This window comes from Vipera ursinii (assembly GCF_947247035.1).
Source record: "Vipera ursinii genome assembly, chromosome: Z".
Lineage (NCBI taxonomy): Eukaryota > Metazoa > Chordata > Lepidosauria > Squamata > Viperidae > Vipera > Vipera ursinii.
The window spans coordinates 77,526,105-77,544,839 of NC_139517.1; the positions used below are offsets into that span (position 1 = coordinate 77,526,105).

Here is an 18,735-nt window from a genome sequence, read left to right on the forward strand (position 1 = left end):
TGTCCAGAATTATGCACTCAATATGGCAGTCATATAAATAAATAAAGCTGTGTGCACATAAACATACCAGAATAGAATCTCACTTCTTATCATCTTCAATTAGATGTAAAACAGATTGTTGAAGCCAAAAAGAAAAAAAATAAAAGTTTAAGGTTAAAGCTAAATGTCTTTTTCTCGGTATAAGCCATACACTGGGATTACTTCATGTACAGAAACTAATATGTGATAACTCTGAATCATTTCTTGTAGGTTCAAGACTGCCATGTTTTAAAATACACACCCAAAGAAGAAGTTGATGGAAAAACTCCGAGTTTAACTGTTGGAGGGAAAAATGTGTCTGAGTTTCATGTAAGTCTGGCTTATTTTTCCTTTTGAAGTGGGACATCAGTTTTTATTGCACGCTCCAACGGAATGCATTTTTAGAAAGAAGATGTCAGAAAAATTTAGAAGACTGCCTTTTTTGTTTTTGTCTTTTTAAGGAAACTTATTTAAGAACCTTTTAGAGACTGAGTGCCCAAACTGCGATCCCAAACCCACTTATGTATCACCAGGTGCCAGGTGGGCATAGCCCATTAGATGGGTGTAGCCCATTGGATGGGCATGGCTGCAGTGGTCACGTCAAACGATGGGCGTGGCCACCTCGATATTGCTCGTGGGGAGGGACACCTGTGGGAGCTGGGCATGGTTGGATGAAATCCAGGGGGTCTCTGGCGGGTGGGACGGTGGGCAGGAGGCTCATCCAATGGGGTGAGAAAGGTGAGGCAACGGCAGGGCAGGGGTGCCATTGCCGCAAGGTAAGACGAGGCAGTGGCCGGGGCAGCTGCTGACGACACCATCAGCCCCCCACACACAGCGAGTGCATGGGGGCCAACTGTGTCCATCAGCAGCGATCCCAAACCCACTTATGTATCGCCAGGTGCCAGGTGGGCATAGCCCATTAGATGGGTGTAGCCCATTGGATGGGCATGGCTGCGGTGGTCACGTCAAACTGGATGGGCGTGGCCACCTCGATATTGCTCATGGGGAGGGACACCTGTGGGGGCTGGGCATGGTTGGGTGAGATCCAGGGGGTCTCTGGCGGGTGGGACGGTGGGCAGGAGGCTCATCCAATGGGGTGAGAAAGGCAAGGCAACGGCAGGGCAGGGGTGCCATTGCTGCAAGGCAAGACAAGGCAGTGGCCGGGGCAGCTGCTGACGACACCATCAGCCCCCGCACACAGCGAGCGCATGGGGGCCAACTGTGTCCATCAGCAGCAACAGCCTGCTGGCCCCTCAGTTTTAGCACAAGGTGGCTGTTTGCTGCCAGCCACAGCCATTTGCCACAACCAATGCTGCTGCCATACTGTGGAACAAGCCAGGCGGAGGTAAGAAACCGGTATACCAGTTTCTTAACCACCTCCCGGCTTGTTCCATGGCCTCATGGCAGCGGCATTGGGCAGAAGGTGGCAAACGGCCAGTTTCAGTGCAAGGTGGCTGTTTGCTGCCAACTGCAGCCATTTTCCGCCTTGTGCGTCACACCTATCCACGTCGCAAATCTTTTCTGAAACTCACTGCAAAGGAGGCTCGACATGAAGGATGCCAGCATAACTCCCAGGAGCCAGAGGGGCGCCTCATGGCAGTGGCACTGGGCAGGAGGCGGCAAACGGCTGGTTTCGGCGTGATGTGGCTGTTTGCACCAGCTGTGGCCATTTGCCTTGTGCGTCGCACCCAATGGTGTTCCATGAGGCCGCGGAACAAGGTAAGCAGAGGTAAGGAACCAGTATACCGGTTTCTTACTGCCGCCCGGCTTATTCCACGAACTCATGGCAGGGGCACTGGGCAGGAGGTGGCAAACGGCCAGTTTTGGCACAACATGGCTATTTGCCTCCGGCCATGGCCATTTGCCACCTTGCACATTGCATCCACCCACATCACAAATCTTTCCAGAAACACCGCGAAGGCTGTCCGGCATGAAGGACGCCAGCACAACTCCCAGGAGCCAGAGGAGCACCTCATGGCAGCGGTACTGGGAAGGAGGCATCATATGGCTGGTTTCGGCGTGGTGAAGCTGTTTGCCACCTCATGTATTGTTCCCATTGCTGCTGCTGTGGAACAAGTAGAGCCGGTTTCCCGCTCACCTGCCCATTCAGCTACAGTTTGGTGGCTCTGTAGGCAGAGTTGTGAAGTTCTCTTCTCTGACAGAGAAGAGAACTTCGCAGCTGTGCCTACAAAGCCAGGTGGAGTGCCGAAGGCTTGGGGAGGGCGGGCACTGAAGTGGGTAGTCAGGCCATTGGCAAAAGCAACGCTTCTGAGGGGAAAGCAGCCTCGGAACAGGTGGGGCAGGTAAGAAAAAAATCCTTGCTCCCCCCAGAAATTGCCTTTTTTTCCTTACCTGACTTCCAGCCCTGTGCCGTTTTTCCTTCGCAATCTGCCGTCACCGCCGGGTGCAAGGAAACGAAATTTTTTTCAGGGAAAAAACAATCAATTCCAACTTCTCATGAAAGGTCGCAAAATGAGAATTGATTGATTGGCCTTTTTTCCCCCAAACAAACCTTTCTTTGTTTCCTTGCACACGGCGGCAGCGGATTGCGAAGGAGAAATGGCACGGGGCTGGAAGTCAGGTAAGGAAAAAAAGGCAATTTCTGGGGGAACGAGGATTTCTTTTCTTACCTGCCCCACTTGTTCGGAAGCCGCTTTCCACTCAGACATGTTGCTCTTGCCAATGGCCCTACTGACTTCAGCGCACTCTCTCCCCACCTGCTGATTTGGTCGGCCTGCCACCCCTCACCTCAATACCCTGCCTACAGCAACCCAGCACGGTTGCCCTGGGGCTGCCAGGGCTGGCCTGGCATGAAAAGGGCATGCGCCACACCCTTCCGCCACAATGCAGGGTAAGGTTGCTACCCCCGCCCAGATACCCTCACCTCCCCCAAATGTTTTTTTTACTAACTTGCCTTTCAGCTGCATTCCATTTCTCTGTTTGCTTCTTAGCCTTTGTTGCGTGTTTGTGAGACTATCGGTTAAAAAAAAAGTTCCATCAGACTTTCTAACTTCTTGAGATCTTGCGAGATGTTAGAAAGTCTGATGGAACTTTTTTTTTACCGATAGTCCCACAAACACGCGGTGAAGGCTGAGAAGCAAACGGAGAAACGGAATGCAGCTGAAAGGCAGGTTAGTAAAAAAAAAAAAAACTCTTGGGGAGGCGGGGGTGGCAACCTTACCCTGCGCAGGTATTGATGTGGTTGCTCATGGACGGAACTGAAGGCCTAGGACTGGGGCGATGATGCGCGTGCCCATAGAGGGGCTCTGTATTCTGCCTGTGGCACACATGCCATAGGTTTGCCAACACTAATAGGTTTTTTCATAGTGTTTTGTTTATTTTGACTGATGATTAAACATTAGCTCAGAAAACGTGTATGTACTACATGCTTGAGATCTCCAGATTTGAAATCCATTCCAAATTGTTATTTTTACAGCTAATCCTCACTGAACAACCACTCATTCAGTTATGGCAATACTGAACAAGAAGGACTGACAATGGGTCTTTGTGGTTGCAACCATAGTAGCTTCCCTTGTCACTTGATCACGCCTTGGGTACTTTTATCACATGTAAAATCAAATATATACTTTGTTTATCAATCTTTTCTGGCATTATACCTAATAAAAAATAATTATGTTTTCCCAAATCTTTTCTAGCCAAGTATGTATTTTTGTCCAATATCCCTTTGCTTTAACAAATGTCCACCAAACACGATAATAAGTACCTGGCTTGTGTTTACATTTCCAACATCTATCTGACATATTTTTAAACATTTTTGCTAATCTTACTGGTGGCAAGTGCCATCTATGAAACATTTTATACAGGTTTTCTTTGTAAGAGGTTGACATTGTCAATTTATAATTTCTTTCCCACATGTTTTGCCATTTCTCTAAATCTATACTGTATCCAAAATTCTTACCCATGTTATCTTTGTTTCTTGTTCATTTTACATTTTCAAATTCAATAAAAAGTTATACATTTTCTTAATTAATTTCTCATCAGAGGTTAATAATATCTGCTCAAACAAGGTCTGCTCTGTATAAAATCCATACAATTTAACATCTTTATCGTATCTCACTTGCATTTGTAAATATGCCCACCATGGTAGATCAATACCCTGAATTTCCATCTGTTGTTTAGATTTTAAATTCCATTCAGAATTTAGAATATCTTTATATGTCCACATTTTCTAGAAACTGACTAAATTTGAATGTACAAATGCTTCCATGTTGAAAGCCATCCTGGAATTTTCAAGTATATTTTACATTTTATTTTTTCCCATCTTAGTAATTTTTTGTTGTTGTTAGTTATGAAGTCGTGTCCGACCCATCGCAACCCCATAGACAACATTCCTCCAGGCCTTCCTGTCCTCTGGCAAGTCAAAACCTCCATTTTCCTTATCTTCTTGTAACATTTTCAGTTTAATTCTAGCTTTCTTTCCTTGCCAAATAAATGTCAAAATTAGGGAATTTAAGTCTTCAAACAAAATTTTCTCTAGTTTTATAGGCATCGTTTGGAATAAAAATATTTTTGGTAATATATTTACTTTCACCGTAGCAATTTTTCCTGGTATCGACAGTTGCAAGTTTTTCCCAGATCAAATTTTATTTGATTCAGTAATTTTATATAGTTATCTTCTTTTAACGTTGAACATCTTGCTGTTAGATATATTTCCAAGTATTTAACCTTTTTGACTATTTGTAATTCTATTTTTTTTAACATTTTTTTATCTGTAAGAATTTTAACTATCATTTTAGCTTTTTCTCCGTTTATCGTCAGTCCTGCTAACTCTCCAAACTGTTCTATCTTTTCCAATAATTTAGGAATCATCTCTAAAGGTTCTTCTAGGATGAACACCAGATCATCTGCAAATGCTTGCAATTTATAAGTCACCTTTTATTTCCAGTCCTTTAATTTCTGGGTCTTTTCTAATATTTCTTTTAAAACTTCCAAAGTTAAGATAAATAACAATGGAGATAGTGGACATCCTTGTCTTGTGCCTTTTCTTATTTTTTTTAACATAGATCCTGTTTACAGTTCTTGTTTACATTTGTTTTTCCCACAATGTTCAAGACATTCTTACTGGTTAGTTAATTATATTTAAATATTTAAATATTTCTTTTCATGTAAGTCATCCCAGTACTTTTACCTTTTTTTAAGGAATAAATAAGTCTAGAAAAAAAGAAGAATAAGAGTAAAGTAAAATAAAAAGATAGTATGCTACTTAAAATCCATGTTTCCTATAAGCTAATACATATTTATTTCCAAAAATTTTCCATTCTTTTTTACCATAATTAAAAATATATTTAATCTTTAAATATTCCATTTAATAAATCCAGTCATCTAATCTTTTATCTCTTATTCAAAACATTTTTACTCCATTGTAATTTTCTTAAAGTCAATCACATTTAAATATCTAAAACATTTCCTTTATATAAGCCATTCCAACTCTTATATTACTCATATCAAGAAATAAAATAAGAAGAGAGAAGAAAAAGAGAGTACTATGTTACTTGAGGGGCTCTTTCCTCTTAAAACAAAATTCATATCCAAAATCTTTCTTTTTAACCATATTCAAACAGGTGTTTCTTTTTTAAAATATTCTCTCTGATAGGTCCCATCGTCTGTTTTCCTAATTTTCACTTTGGTCTTTTTCTTTTGCCCAGTATCTTTCTTAATCAGTATGTTCTGGTGAAACAAAGAATCTTTCCATATTCTTGTAAGTGTTGCTGTAGATATAAAAGGTAAGTCAAGTACAATATCTTTGTAAGAGGTATTTGCCTATTCATGTTTTTGAAAATCTTTTTCTTTCTCTCTCTGTTTCTCTTATCATTTTTTGTCTCTTCAGTTCTAACAGTTTTCCTGACATCTCTGGAGTCCATTTTGTCCAGTCTTTTTTCTTATCCTCAAATTTGGTTTGTGGTGTTAAAGTATAATGTGCTGTTACATCAGCTATAAAGTATTATGCAGTGCATATTGTGCTGCCACCATGTAGTTGTTTGGGAACTACAACATTTATGTTAATCTGTTCAGCCAATCCCTCCCATTTTGTGACGTACTTCCTCCTCCTTCTTAACCCTGAATGTTCTATCATTTCCTGGGCACCATTCACATGTGGTCTGCTGTCATTGTAGGACCATTACTGTCTGACCTTGAAATACCGTCCATTTCATCATTACTACATCTTGTCTGCTGTAATCTCTGCATGCAAATAATGATCCTCATGGATAATAAAAAGGTAATTTCATGAGTTCAGCTATCTGCAAGACTGTCAGCAGTGATTGTATCCACTTACACAGGCCAGGCACAGGGGTCTCAGCAAGGGGATAAATCATTAAACAACGGTTGGAGTCAGAATATATAATTTATCTTTTCCAAATCCAGTATTTCTTGTAAAAAATTTCACTTGGGTTAAACCATATTCTTTCTTTTGTTAGGTTCCATCTTTAAGTCTCTATCCTCGAATTTGTATTCAGTTATCTGTTTTATCTGTTCCTTCTCTATTGTTGTTTTCTTGGATTTTTGTTGTTGTAAAGTTAAATTGGAGATGAATTGGTTTATATTTTCAAAGTTATTTTGGATTTCTTTGTGGTTTGGAATCGTTTGATTTAGTTGCAGCATATCATATGTCTCCTCTTGAAAAGTATTTTTTCTTGCTAAGTTCTTTGTATAAGTCTGATTTTTCATGATGGCCAAGAATCCAAGTTTTCTTTTCTCTAAATAGCTTTAGAGTCAAGTTAAGTAGATACTTCTAATCCAGAAAGTTCAAAAAAGTTTTTTTTGTTTCCTAAAGTTTAAAAGTCTCTCTTAGTCTGCAGCCCAGATTGTTTTCTTTTTTGTCACAGCTGTTCTCTATTGTTAGACCTTTGAAGGTCACAAGCACAGATTTTGCCAAGTCCTGTATGAAATTCATAGCTGTCATAAGTCTTCATCCACCACTATATGTCAGCACTGGTTTATTTTTCATATTTTCAAAATAAACAGTTGCCTTTAAAATGAGAATCTTAACCATTCAGCAATTTCAAACTTATCCATATTTAGGTTTTATAGTCATTTCATTTCATTTCAATATGTTTTGGTTCTCCATAAAAGTTTTAATTCTGTTAGTAAAGGGTGGGGCAAAGATTCCCCTCCTTCACTTTCGGAGGTTTTTTGCTTCTTGGGATTTTTTTTCTTTAGGAAAATTGATAAGTAGTATAGATAAAATCGATAAAATGTTCTTAACCAGATTCAAACACACTGTTTACAATCAGCTTAAAGCAGTACTTTTGACTTCGGTCGCTTGTAGCTTGGGGTAGACTCTGAAGTTAGGCTAGCCTTTCTCCTGTTGGTTTCTGGAAGGCTTCTCTTGGACCGATTGGGTCGACCCCATCTCTCTGTGGTCCCCGGGACTTACTTCTTTGCTGACCATGGTGGCTTCTGGCCCATTTAGGGTCCCCTAACAGGAAGAAAATTAGCCAAAGGGCATGGAGCCCCGAACCCCTCACCTGCTGCACTACTGCACAAGACCAGAAGTCATCTTGTGCCTTTTCTTATGTCAAAGTTCTCTGTATAATCTCCATTTACAATCACTTTTACTGTTTGTTTATGATATATTTTCTTAGTCATATTTATAAAATTGTGTCCAAAGTCCATTGTTTTTAGTTGTTGAGTTATAAATTGCCAGGATACATTATCAAATGCCTTTTGAGCATCTAGAAATACTAATGCCAATTGTTTCCCTGGATGCATTTCATAATATTTCAATATTTCCTTTATAATTCTTAAGTTATTTTTAATTTGTCTCTGGTAGAAATCCATTTTGATCTGGATGTATAAATTCAGTTAGAAATCTTTTCAGTCTGTCTGCTATTATTGAAGCAAAGATTTTTTATTCCACATTTAGTAATGATATCGGTCTGTAATTTTTTACCTGTGTCAAATCTGAGTCCTCTATTGGTATTATTATGCATATTGTGCATATCGGCATCTCGGACTAACCAGTTCATTCCACCTTTAACGATGGGGGTGAGGTGTTACCCCCCCGTTGATAGGGCTCGCAACTTGGGCGTCCTCCTGGATTCACGGCTCAATTTTGAAATACCATATAGGTGTCGTGACCAGGGGGGCTTTTGCCCAGGTTCGCCTGGTGCGCCAGTTGCGACCCTACCTGCACCGAGATGCCCTATGCACAGTCACTCATTCGCTCGTGACCTCCCGTTTAGACTACTGCAACGCTCTCTACATGGGGCTGCCCTTGAGGACCACCCAAAGGCTTCAACTGGTGCAGAATGCGGCCGTGCGAGTTGTGATGGGGGCCTCCCGATACTCCCATGGAACACCTCTACTCCGCGAGCTGCATTGGCTTCCGGTTGCCCTTCAGGTGAGATTCAAGGTGCTGGTGATGACCTATAAAGCCCTAAATGGCTTGGGTCCGGGATATTTGAGGGAACACCTCCTGCCAGCATCAAACTCCCTTCGTCCAGTGCGCTCACACAGGGAGGGTCTTCTCAGGGTGCCGCCGGTAAAAGATTGCCGGCGGATAACACCCAGGGGGAGGGCCTTCTCTGTGGGTGCACCTGCTCTCTGGAACCAGCTGCCTGTGGAGCTTAGGACCGCCCCTGACCTTCGTTCATTCCGCCGGGACCTGAAGACCTGGCTCTTTGAGCTCTCCGGCCCAGGCTGAGAATTTTTAACTGAGGTTTTTAGTTAAGGAATAATTTAATCTTTTTAAATTGTTTTTTAACTTTTGTATTTTGTACTGTTTGATTTTAAATACCCTGTAAACCGCCTTGAGTCCTTCGGGAAAGGGCGGTATATAAATTAAATTAAATTAAATTAAATTAAATTAAATTAAATTAAATTAAATTAAAAATTAAAATAATATTTGCTTCTGTCCATCTAAAAATACACTTAAAATTCTGTCGCACTTTAACTCCCCTTAAACATAACTAGATAACTAAATACTAATAACTAAATAATAATACATCTTAGAATATTAATACTTATTCATATGCTAAATGAAACTTTTTAGTCCCATATTTATTCTGAATATAATCGATCCATCTTCTCCATTCCACAATATGTCTATTGCTATTCCCTCATCGTCTTAATCTGGCTTTTCTTTCTCTTCTTCTGTTTGTATAGTTCTTTCCTCTGTTGTTCTTTCTGTTTCTGGCCTTTTCTATCCTCTTGTTGATGTTGTACTCTTTCATCCAGGCATGCTCTATTTCTTTCATCAAAGTCTTCTGCCTTCCAAACTGAATCCAATTGATATCTTGTATTGTTGATTAAGGTCTTGTATTGTTGATTAAGGTCCCGTCTGGCATTAACCATCTAAGGTTTACAGCTTTTGCAATTAATTTCGTACTTAAAAAGTTATATTGTCTTCGGATGTCCCTTATTCCCTTAGGAATCTGCTTCAACACGACAATTTTTTTCTTTTTATATTGTAATGGATCATCCCTAACTATTCTCAGTATCTCATCTCTTATTGTTTTCTTTATAAATCTTACATGGACTTCTCTGGATAATTTGTGTTTCCTCACGTAGCTTGAATTCATTTGAAATATTTCATCTGTTTCCATTTGTATCTCCGCTCTTTCTGTTTTTTAGGGCCTCCGCCAGTAGATTAATAATCACTTCTGCTATGTCTTCATCCTTGTCTTCAGGTATATTTTGGAATCTTAGAATTCCAAGTCTGAAATTGCTCCTTCTAAGCTTTGATTTGCTTGTTCTAGTCTTTCATATTCTTCCATTAATGCCTCCATTTTTAAATCAGTTTCTTCTGATTTGTCTTCCATTTTCTGAATTTTTTTGTTCATTTTTGGCAATTATTTGTTGATGGAGCTCAAATTGTGTCTTTATGTCAAGCATTTTTGCTCATTTAGCTTATCAAACTTTTTTATCTCTTCATGATTTTTCTTTATTGATTCTTGGATTAGCTGTAGTGTGGCTTGCATCTCTTTTTGAAAGCTGTTTGTTTATCACTGTAATATTGTTTCAATAGATCCCTGACTTGCTGGACTAGATATTCCAGAAGAGGGTTTCTTCTCCCCCCCCCCCCCGTAATTTTAGTGAGATTTGGTGTACTCATTTTTCAACTGAGCAAATTTTGTAAATCCACAAAGAGGAAAAAAAAACCAACTGCCTCCAGCCATAATCCAAACGTGAAATAATCAAACTGCTTCAGGATAATCCAAATGTTCCAGTTAGTTTAAAGATGTAAAAAGCCCTCTGTTTCCAAGTAGTTTCTAGTATGGAAGATATGATTATAGAAAGTCTTTTCTAGCATAAAGTCACATAGAATTCTTTTGTTTAGAACAGGTGTTATTTCAAGTTCAGGAGCTTCTCTGGTTCTTTTAGTATTGTTGTAGTATCTCCTTTCACCACTAGATGTCCTTATTTACTGTATTGTTTATATCCAGGTTTAAAAAAGTTCTTTTTAAATTGCTTTCTCACATAAATTAGATAAGAAAAAAAATTCCACAATGTAAGAGTTAACCAAATTTTATTTAAATCAGTCCCGATTCCATTTTTGTACATTCTTTTGTATTCCTTACTTTCGTTTCCCCATTTAAAAATTGTCACCGCTTTTAACTCCCTTCTTCCCAAATCTTCCCTGTGTCTTTGCTTTAGAAATTTTCTCCAATCAGTGGATTTGTATTTCTGTGCACAGGGAAGAGGAATAAAAAGAAACAGTCTCACCCAGTTGTCAGCACGTTGTTGACAATCAGCTGTTCAGCTGCATGCCACGGTTTTTCGCTTTTTTCCTGGTTGTCTATGACTTGGGCTGCCTGTGCATTTACAGACAGCCTTTCTTCCATCCGTTTGAAGATGTTCCTCAGTTTATTTGGGTCGACTGCCATCGGCTCCAAGATCCCAAGGCTTCCCTTCTTTGTCGCCTCTCCAGGGTAACTTTCCGACCTGTTGGAGTCTCCACACAGAGTGAAATTGGGCTAAGAAGCCAGGGTTCCGGTTCCTTTCGCCCGTGTCATCATGACACCAAACCAGAAGCTCTTAATTTTATGACCCTTTTTGTGGTTATCATTATGTGAATGCTGTGGTCGTTAAGCAATTTTTTTTCGAAGGGTCAGTTTTGTCAAAAACTGGAAACATTAGAAAAACTAAAACCCAATCATGTAACCATGGGATGTTGCAAACAGCCATAAATGCCAGCTGCTGAGTACTCAAAAGGTAGTCAAGTGACAGCAGAACTTTGAATCTGGGTTATAATTATCCCCCAGGTAGATCCATTGCACCTTTGAATGGTAACTACAGGTGAAACTTGAAAAATTAGAATATTGTGTAAAAGTTCATTTATTTCAGTAATGCAACTTAAAAGGGGAAACTAATATATGAGATAGACTCATTACATGCAAAGCAAGATAGTTGAAGCCGTGATTTGTCATAATTGTGATGATTATGGAGTACAGCTCATGAAAACCCCAAATCCACAATCTCAGAAAATTAGAATATTGTGAAAAGGTGCAATATTCTAGGCTCAAAATGTCCCACTCTAATCAGCTAATTAAGCCATAACACCTGCAAAGGGTTCCTGACCCTTTAAATGGTCTCTCAGTCTGGTTCAGTAGGAATCACAATCATGGGGAAGACTGCTGACCTGACAGTTGTGCAGAAAACCATCATTGACACCCTCCATAAGGAGGGAAAGCCTCAAGGTAATTGCAAAAGAGGTTGGATGTTCCCAAAGTACTGTATCAAACCACATTAATAGAAAGTTATGTGGAAGGGAAAGTGTGGAAGAAAAAGGTGCACAAGCAGCAGGGATGACCGCAGCCTGGAGAGGATTGTCAGGAAAAGGCCATTCAAAAGTGTTGGGGACTTTCACAAGGAGTGGACTGAGGCTGGAGTCAGTGCATCAAGAGCCACCACACACAGACGGATCCTGGACTTGGGCTTCAAATGTCGTATTCCTCTTGTCAAGCCGTTCCTGAACAATGAACAATATCAGAAGTGTCTTACCTGGGCTAAAGAAAAACAGACCTGGTCTGTTGCTCAGTGGTCCAAAGTCCTCTTTTCTGATGAGAGCAATTTTTGCATCTCATTTGGAAACCAAGGACCCAGAGTCTGGAGGAAGAATGGAGAGGCACACACTGCAAGATGCTTGAAGTCCCGTGTGAAGTTTCCACAGTCTGTGTTGATTTGGGGAGCCATGTCATCTGCTGGTGTTGGTCCACTGTGCTTCATTAAGTCCAGGGTCAATGCAGCCGCCTACCAGAAGATTTTGGAGCACTTCATGCTTCCTTCCGCAGACGAGCTTTATGGGGAAGCTGACTTCATTTTCCAGCAGGACTTGGCATCTGCCCACACTGCCAAAAGCACCAAAACCTGGTTCAATGACCGTGGAATTACTGTGATTGATTGGCCAGCAAACTCGCCTGACCTGAACCCCATAGAGAATCTATGGGGCATTGCCAAGAGAAAGATGAGAGACATGAGACCGAACAATGCAGAAGAGCTGAAGGCCGCTATTGAAGCATCCTGGTCTTCCATAACACCTCAGCAGTGCCACAGGCTGATAGCTTCCATGCCACGCCGCATTGAGGCAGTAATTGCTGCAAAAGGGGCCCAAACCAAGTACTGAGTACATATGCATGCTTATACTTTTCAGAGGTCCGATATTGTTCTATGTACACTCCTTGTTTTATTGATTGCATGTAATATTCTAACTTTCTGAGATTGTGGATTTGGAGTTTTCATGAGCTGTACGCCATAATCATCACAATTATGACAAATCACGGCTTGAACTATCTTGCTTTGCATGTAATGAGTCTATCATATATTAGTTTCCCCTTTTAAGTTGCGTTACTGAAATAAATGAACTTTTGCATGATATTCTAATTTTTTGAGTTTCACCTGTAAGTGATAGATTATAAATTTAGAAATAACTACAGAGGTTGCGTCAGTTTGCATTTGTTGAAACACAAAATTTGATCATGGCACCTAAAGCCTGCATACAACTCTGTGTGCGTGCGTGTATATATGTATATAAAAATATACAGCATACACACATAATCTGTATGTATACATATACATACACATACTCTCAGTCATTTTACATAGAATTTATTAAACAGGTAATTTCTAACTAAGGTTCCTTTGAGTAACAATATTCTCCTGCTTTTTTTTATTTAATTGTTTAACATGGTTTACAACAATGAAACAAATGTCTGTAAGTCCACATATCATTTAGTGGACAAGTGATTGGTAACCTCCCTTCTCCATATACTAAAAGACATGTTTTTGAGAACAAATTAGAATAAAATGTTTTTAATTTCCATTCTACAATCAATATTTCTGTGCTGCTTTAGTATATTATCATGGGTCTAGTGTCTAATTTTTCACTATTTTTACATTGATGTTTTTATATAAGTTACTTTAATTGTGCATTAAATGGAACCAAATCTCAGATGGCATGAAGTAGTAGTCATTTTGTTTTCTGGCAGGGATCTGAAATGCACCCATCTATGCATTTGGCATCAAACAGTTACACAGAATTAAAGGTTTTTTTTAGAGAAAGAGACAGAGAAAAGTATGAAGGAAAATTCTGGAAGAACAGTTTTGGCTAGCTGGCCAATTTTAAAATCATTCTTTGATCTAATGATCTCTTGAATACATTTTCCTAAATTAAATCATGCCATGCCAAATTTACAGACTACAGTGACTTGATTTGCCAATATACTACCCAAAGACAAGTTGTGATTACAGTGAAGTCTAATCTAAAGAATGGATACTTTTAGTGTTAGAAAATCTTCTGAGAGAATTATTGAAATTATTTTAGCTTTGATCTCCACAATGATCTTGTGAGACTTTTCTGTGCAGGATTGTAGAGGATTAATCTACAGAGTTTCTGGCAATGCAATCTGTCTTGAAAATTAATCAGAAAGATCAGGCATTTTGACTGGCAAAGCTTTGACAGCCATTGGTTAATGGTGATTATCCAAGTGTGCTACTGCTGTCAGTCATGTAAATTGCTTTTTGCAACAATTCATTTAACCACAAAATTCAGCTATGTTGACTTCTTGCATTTTCATTTTCATTCATTGAGTTTCTATTTAGTTACTACAATGAGAAGGAAGCTCAGAGGAGCTTTTGAATTATTCCACAATGAAATGTTGATAAATGTTTATGTTCGTCTATATATTGGCTGTAACTTAAGCAGCAGTTATTAAATTTGATTTTCTTCTTGTGAATTTAGGCTAAAATTCCTAACTTTATAGAGTCTGTCTTTTAAGACTGCCATTATAATATTGTGCTGAACTTAGATATCATACTTTATTTTGTAAAAAATATATTATCACTTATGCAGCACATGGATTATATTTGCGCAGCGCTGAAAAAATGAAGTAACACCATCGAATGAAGTGATAATTAAGAAAATACTGGACTGTGTGGAAATGGATAGACTTACATTGAGAATTAGAGAAAAAGAAGATACCGAATACTTTCAAACATGGAACTTATTTTATCAATGGTTGGAAAAACGAGATAGAGAGTAAGAACTTAACTTTTATGACTTAAGCAAAAGTCAACCCAGATAACACGTTCATTAAGCACAAATGAATTGTAATGATAGAAAATTAATAAAATACTGAAAAAGAGAAAAGAAAGAAAAAAAGAAAGAGAAAGAAAGAAAGAAAAGAAAAAAGAAGATTCATTATTATGACCAAGGCCATCTTGGCAACCTGGATTTTGCAGTTGATATTGCCCTATTTAAGGAAGATAAAGAAAAACTACTACAAGTGACGGCTACCTTTAATAAAAAAGCAACCAAAATTGGCCTCAGGATAAGCGCCAAGAAATTAAATGTCATGTATGCAAACTACACCGTACAGATAGGGACTCATACTGGGATCCCAGTGACTTGAAAAAGTAGAAGGATTTACTTATTTGTGAAATCTCCCAAAGTGGAGATGCAGAGATGAATGTCAAGTGCCTCATTGGAAAAGTAACATCTCTTTTCCAGAAGATGAATAAAATCTGGCCCTTTAGGCCCTTGAAGCTTTGCGTATTATATAAATTCCACTTTTTTCTATGCTTACTGTAGTTTTATGTTTTTTTTCAGAAAAGTTCTACTGTCATGGAGATGTACAGAGAAGTAGGACTCCCACCAAAACAGAAAATTTCAGTATTTCGAGTGTCATCTAATGCTGTCATTAAGCCAGGTAATGTTTAACAAGGTGCAGAACTAGGAGTATATTTTTTCAATATATTCTCCCTGATAATTAAAAGCTACTTAGCATAAGAATAACTATTTGCTAAACTAGAATTCTACTACTCAAAAAAGTAATATATACCATGTAAGTAAAAGGGAAGAATTAGAAACTACTCATTCTCTGAAGAAAAATTATTATGAAGTGACTTTTTTTTAAAAAAAATAATACATTGGCTAAAGCAGAAATATTTTATTTAGTTTAAACCTAACTCATAGCAAATATTAGCTTATTTGTAATATTTAATGATTGACTGAATCGTGGTCATGGACAGGAGGGAAAATAAAAGTTAATACATTAAAAAAAGATCACAAAGTGAACCAAATAAAAGATACTTCTAATTACTACTGAAAATAAAAATTTCTGTATTTTTTAAAAAATAGCAGAAAAATAACATTCAGTGATAACATACACTATTTAAAATACAATTAGTCCTTGACTTATGACTGGTAACTTAGCAGCCATTCTGAATTACAGTGGACTGTCCAAAAACTACTTATGACATGGTGAGGAAGTTATGGCCCCTGCACTGCTTCTGAAATCATTCCCCCTTACAACTGACTTCTGCAACACACACTTCTGCCTGTCTCCTCACACACACACACCTCAGCACACCAGATCTCCACAGGCATTGTCTCAGCTTCCCACCCCATCAGACTCCTCACTTATCTTTCAAAGATCTGTGGAACTCCAGAGCTGGATTAGGGAAGAGAATGAGTTGCTTCATCCGGTGGCTGCATGGGTGATTCTGGAAGCAGCCACTATTTTCTGAGCAGCCTCATTGAATTGTAGTCTCTCAGAAAATGGCAGCCACTTCTGGAATTGTACCATGTGGCCACATGACAAAGAAAATGGTTCTGCTTCCCTAACCTGGTCTGTGCAGTGCTGCAGATAGCACTGGAGCATTGAAGGTCTTCAGAAGGTGAGTCCATGATAGTTGGAGTGGATGCCCAAGCCCTGCTGGGATCTTGTGGGACAGGAAAAGCAGATCAAAGGGTTGTGGGGACCCCCAAGGGGCAGAAAGCAGAGCAGTAAGTGTCTCAAGTGATAGGAGGCTCTAAGCAGGTGAGCCTGATCTGCATTAGGCCTCGCAGGTTATCCTCACCCCTGAGGCACCCATTGCTCTGCTTACAACCTGCACAGTTACTTAACAGCTGCAGCAGGGAAAGCATGGGGTTAAGCAAAGTCATTTTCTTAATGCCTGTCGTGACATGCAGTTGTAACGGGCAGGTTCTATTACAGTCATAAGCTGAGGCACATTATCTTTCATTTTTCATTAGACAAAAGTTTTATTAAATCCCAGCAAATTGTGAATACCCTATAAAAACCATCTCATTTTCCTATTAAATATTGGTGCAATGGCCAGGAGGCAATAAGTAGAATGGAATATGAAACTGGTAATTGATTCAGAATTGGGAAAAGTATGTGTCAAGATTATATACTCTCACCTAATTTAATTTATAGACCAAATGATAAATGCTATATTAGAAAATAGCAATTAAAATCACTGCGAGTTACAGTTTTGGATATGTTGATGACATCACTTTTTTTGACTGGAAGTGAGAAGTATTTCAGGAATCTCATGTTGAAGGCACAAGAGAATTCAAAAAGTGGTTTTAATATTTTGGGGGTGGGACGTGGGAGGAGAAGGAGGTTTGGCCAAGGATCTGTGCCTGAAGGCCCCATTCCGGGTTTCCTGTGAGGATTTTTTTAGTAAAATTGTTTAATCTTTCTTCATTTACTTTAAGGTACACCTCTATATGCAGCTCATTTTCGCCCTGGGCAGTACGTGGACATCACTGCTAAAACGTCAGTTCCAACTCTATTTCTTTATGTCCTAAAATTTTAAGTATAATTTAATTAGCTTTTCTTTGAAGTCTCTTCTATTTTTAATTAAGCTATTGATAGGATGCTCTTCAAACATTCCTAACTGATTTAAGTAAAAATATGTATAAAATACATTAATGAGGTTTTATAAATATTATAATAAACCTGCTTCTGGAAATCACACTTTCTTTCCTACTCTGTGACAAAATGGTATTGAGTTAGTTATGGATGGGTTGTCAGTCGAATAAAGCAGCATAAGTTACAGCACTGAGAAATAAAGCAAGATAGTTTATCTATCTACTATCTTTCATTATATAGCATATTAATACTATTTCAGATGATGGTTCTTGTTTATGGAACAGCCTTAATAAATGATATTAAAAATTAACAAGTCTGATCTGTAAAGCATTTTTTCCCCTACTATACTGATAATCTCTTCATAAAATTCTTTTCCATTCCCCTGGCTGCCATCTTGATACTTTGGATTTTAGGAGTAAATCTTAGGATTGTATTACTTTGAACGCATTACTGATTGGTACAAAAAAATCCATTTAAGAAGAGAAGAATTCTGCCTTTCTGTTGTTGTTCAAATCATCCTTGACTCCTAACGGGCAAGTCTCTGCAATTTTCTTGGCAATATTTTTTGGTTTGCGGTTGCCCTCTTTCTAAGATTGAGAGAGTAATTTGCCCAAAGTCATCCAATATCTATGCTTTCAACTGTTACAACAAATTGGCTATCATTCTAGTTCTTTAGCCAACATTTATATACATTAGATTTTAGTTTCTGTTGTCTTTTTAAAATACAGGACAAAATTTACATAAGTGCCCTTCCACTATAATATGATTTATAAGTCAGTAGCTTTGTTGTGAAATGACATAACTAAGAATTAGAGGTTTATTGTATTACTAAGTTATAGGCCTGTTGTATTTGTTCAGTTTTGTCTTCATTATCTGATTTCTTTTTTTTTTTTCCTCATCTTTATGGCTTACCAGTGGCAGAAAAGTAAGAAGGCCACTGGATTTATTAGGGTTAGGAAAGTTTTTGATCTGTTACCTAACTAGTAGAATGATGATCTATTCAGTTAAATAAATTATTCTGATTCCTTAGCTTTACTAAGAAAAAGTACAGTTTTTAAATTATGAACAAGCTCAAGCAGATTTTCATTCAAAGCATTACATATTTAACTTTTTTTGACGTCAGAATTTCATTTTCTGTATTACAAAATAGAATTCCACATGTAAAGAAATGTGTATTGTGTAGACATTATGTTTAGTGAGGTGGACCACATAAATGCAAGATTTACTCCAAATATGGAGAATAAAGATGAAAATGTGTCTAAAAGGTCTGAAGGTATCTAAGGCAATTTATTATTTTTCGTTGCCTAATTTTTCATCATGTAAAAAAATATGTCCATGCAAAAAATGTATTGCATTGAAAGGATCCATAAGAGAAACAGTGTTTGCACCACAGTAATAACCAGCAATCTACAGGCTATTAAGAGCTGAAGTTTTCCATTTCCGTATTCTTAGAAGTTGTTAAAACCTGAAGAAAAATGGTTCCAGGAGTGCTGCCACTTATATGTATGCAATTTGTGTGTTGAAATTGCTTTTCGATTTTATCCCATCAAAGGCACTATTTATGGGTTATGTGGATAATTCCCATCTTTGCTGTTTT

The 18,735-nt window shown here is 38.4% G+C and overlaps 1 protein-coding gene across 1 annotated transcript in view; it reads left to right on the plus strand.

The window, feature by feature from the left end:
* The window catches only part of MRPL3 (mitochondrial ribosomal protein L3), a 34,488-nt gene that overhangs the window by 4,604 nt on the left and 11,149 nt on the right, over positions 1-18,735 (plus strand). Inside the window, exons 4-6 of the mRNA XM_083376496.1 lie at positions 250-348; positions 15,086-15,185; positions 16,982-17,042. Of these exons, the coding sequence (XP_083232622.1) occupies positions 250-348; positions 15,086-15,185; positions 16,982-17,042 (260 nt within the window). The remainder of the gene's footprint in view (positions 1-249; positions 349-15,085; positions 15,186-16,981; positions 17,043-18,735) is intronic.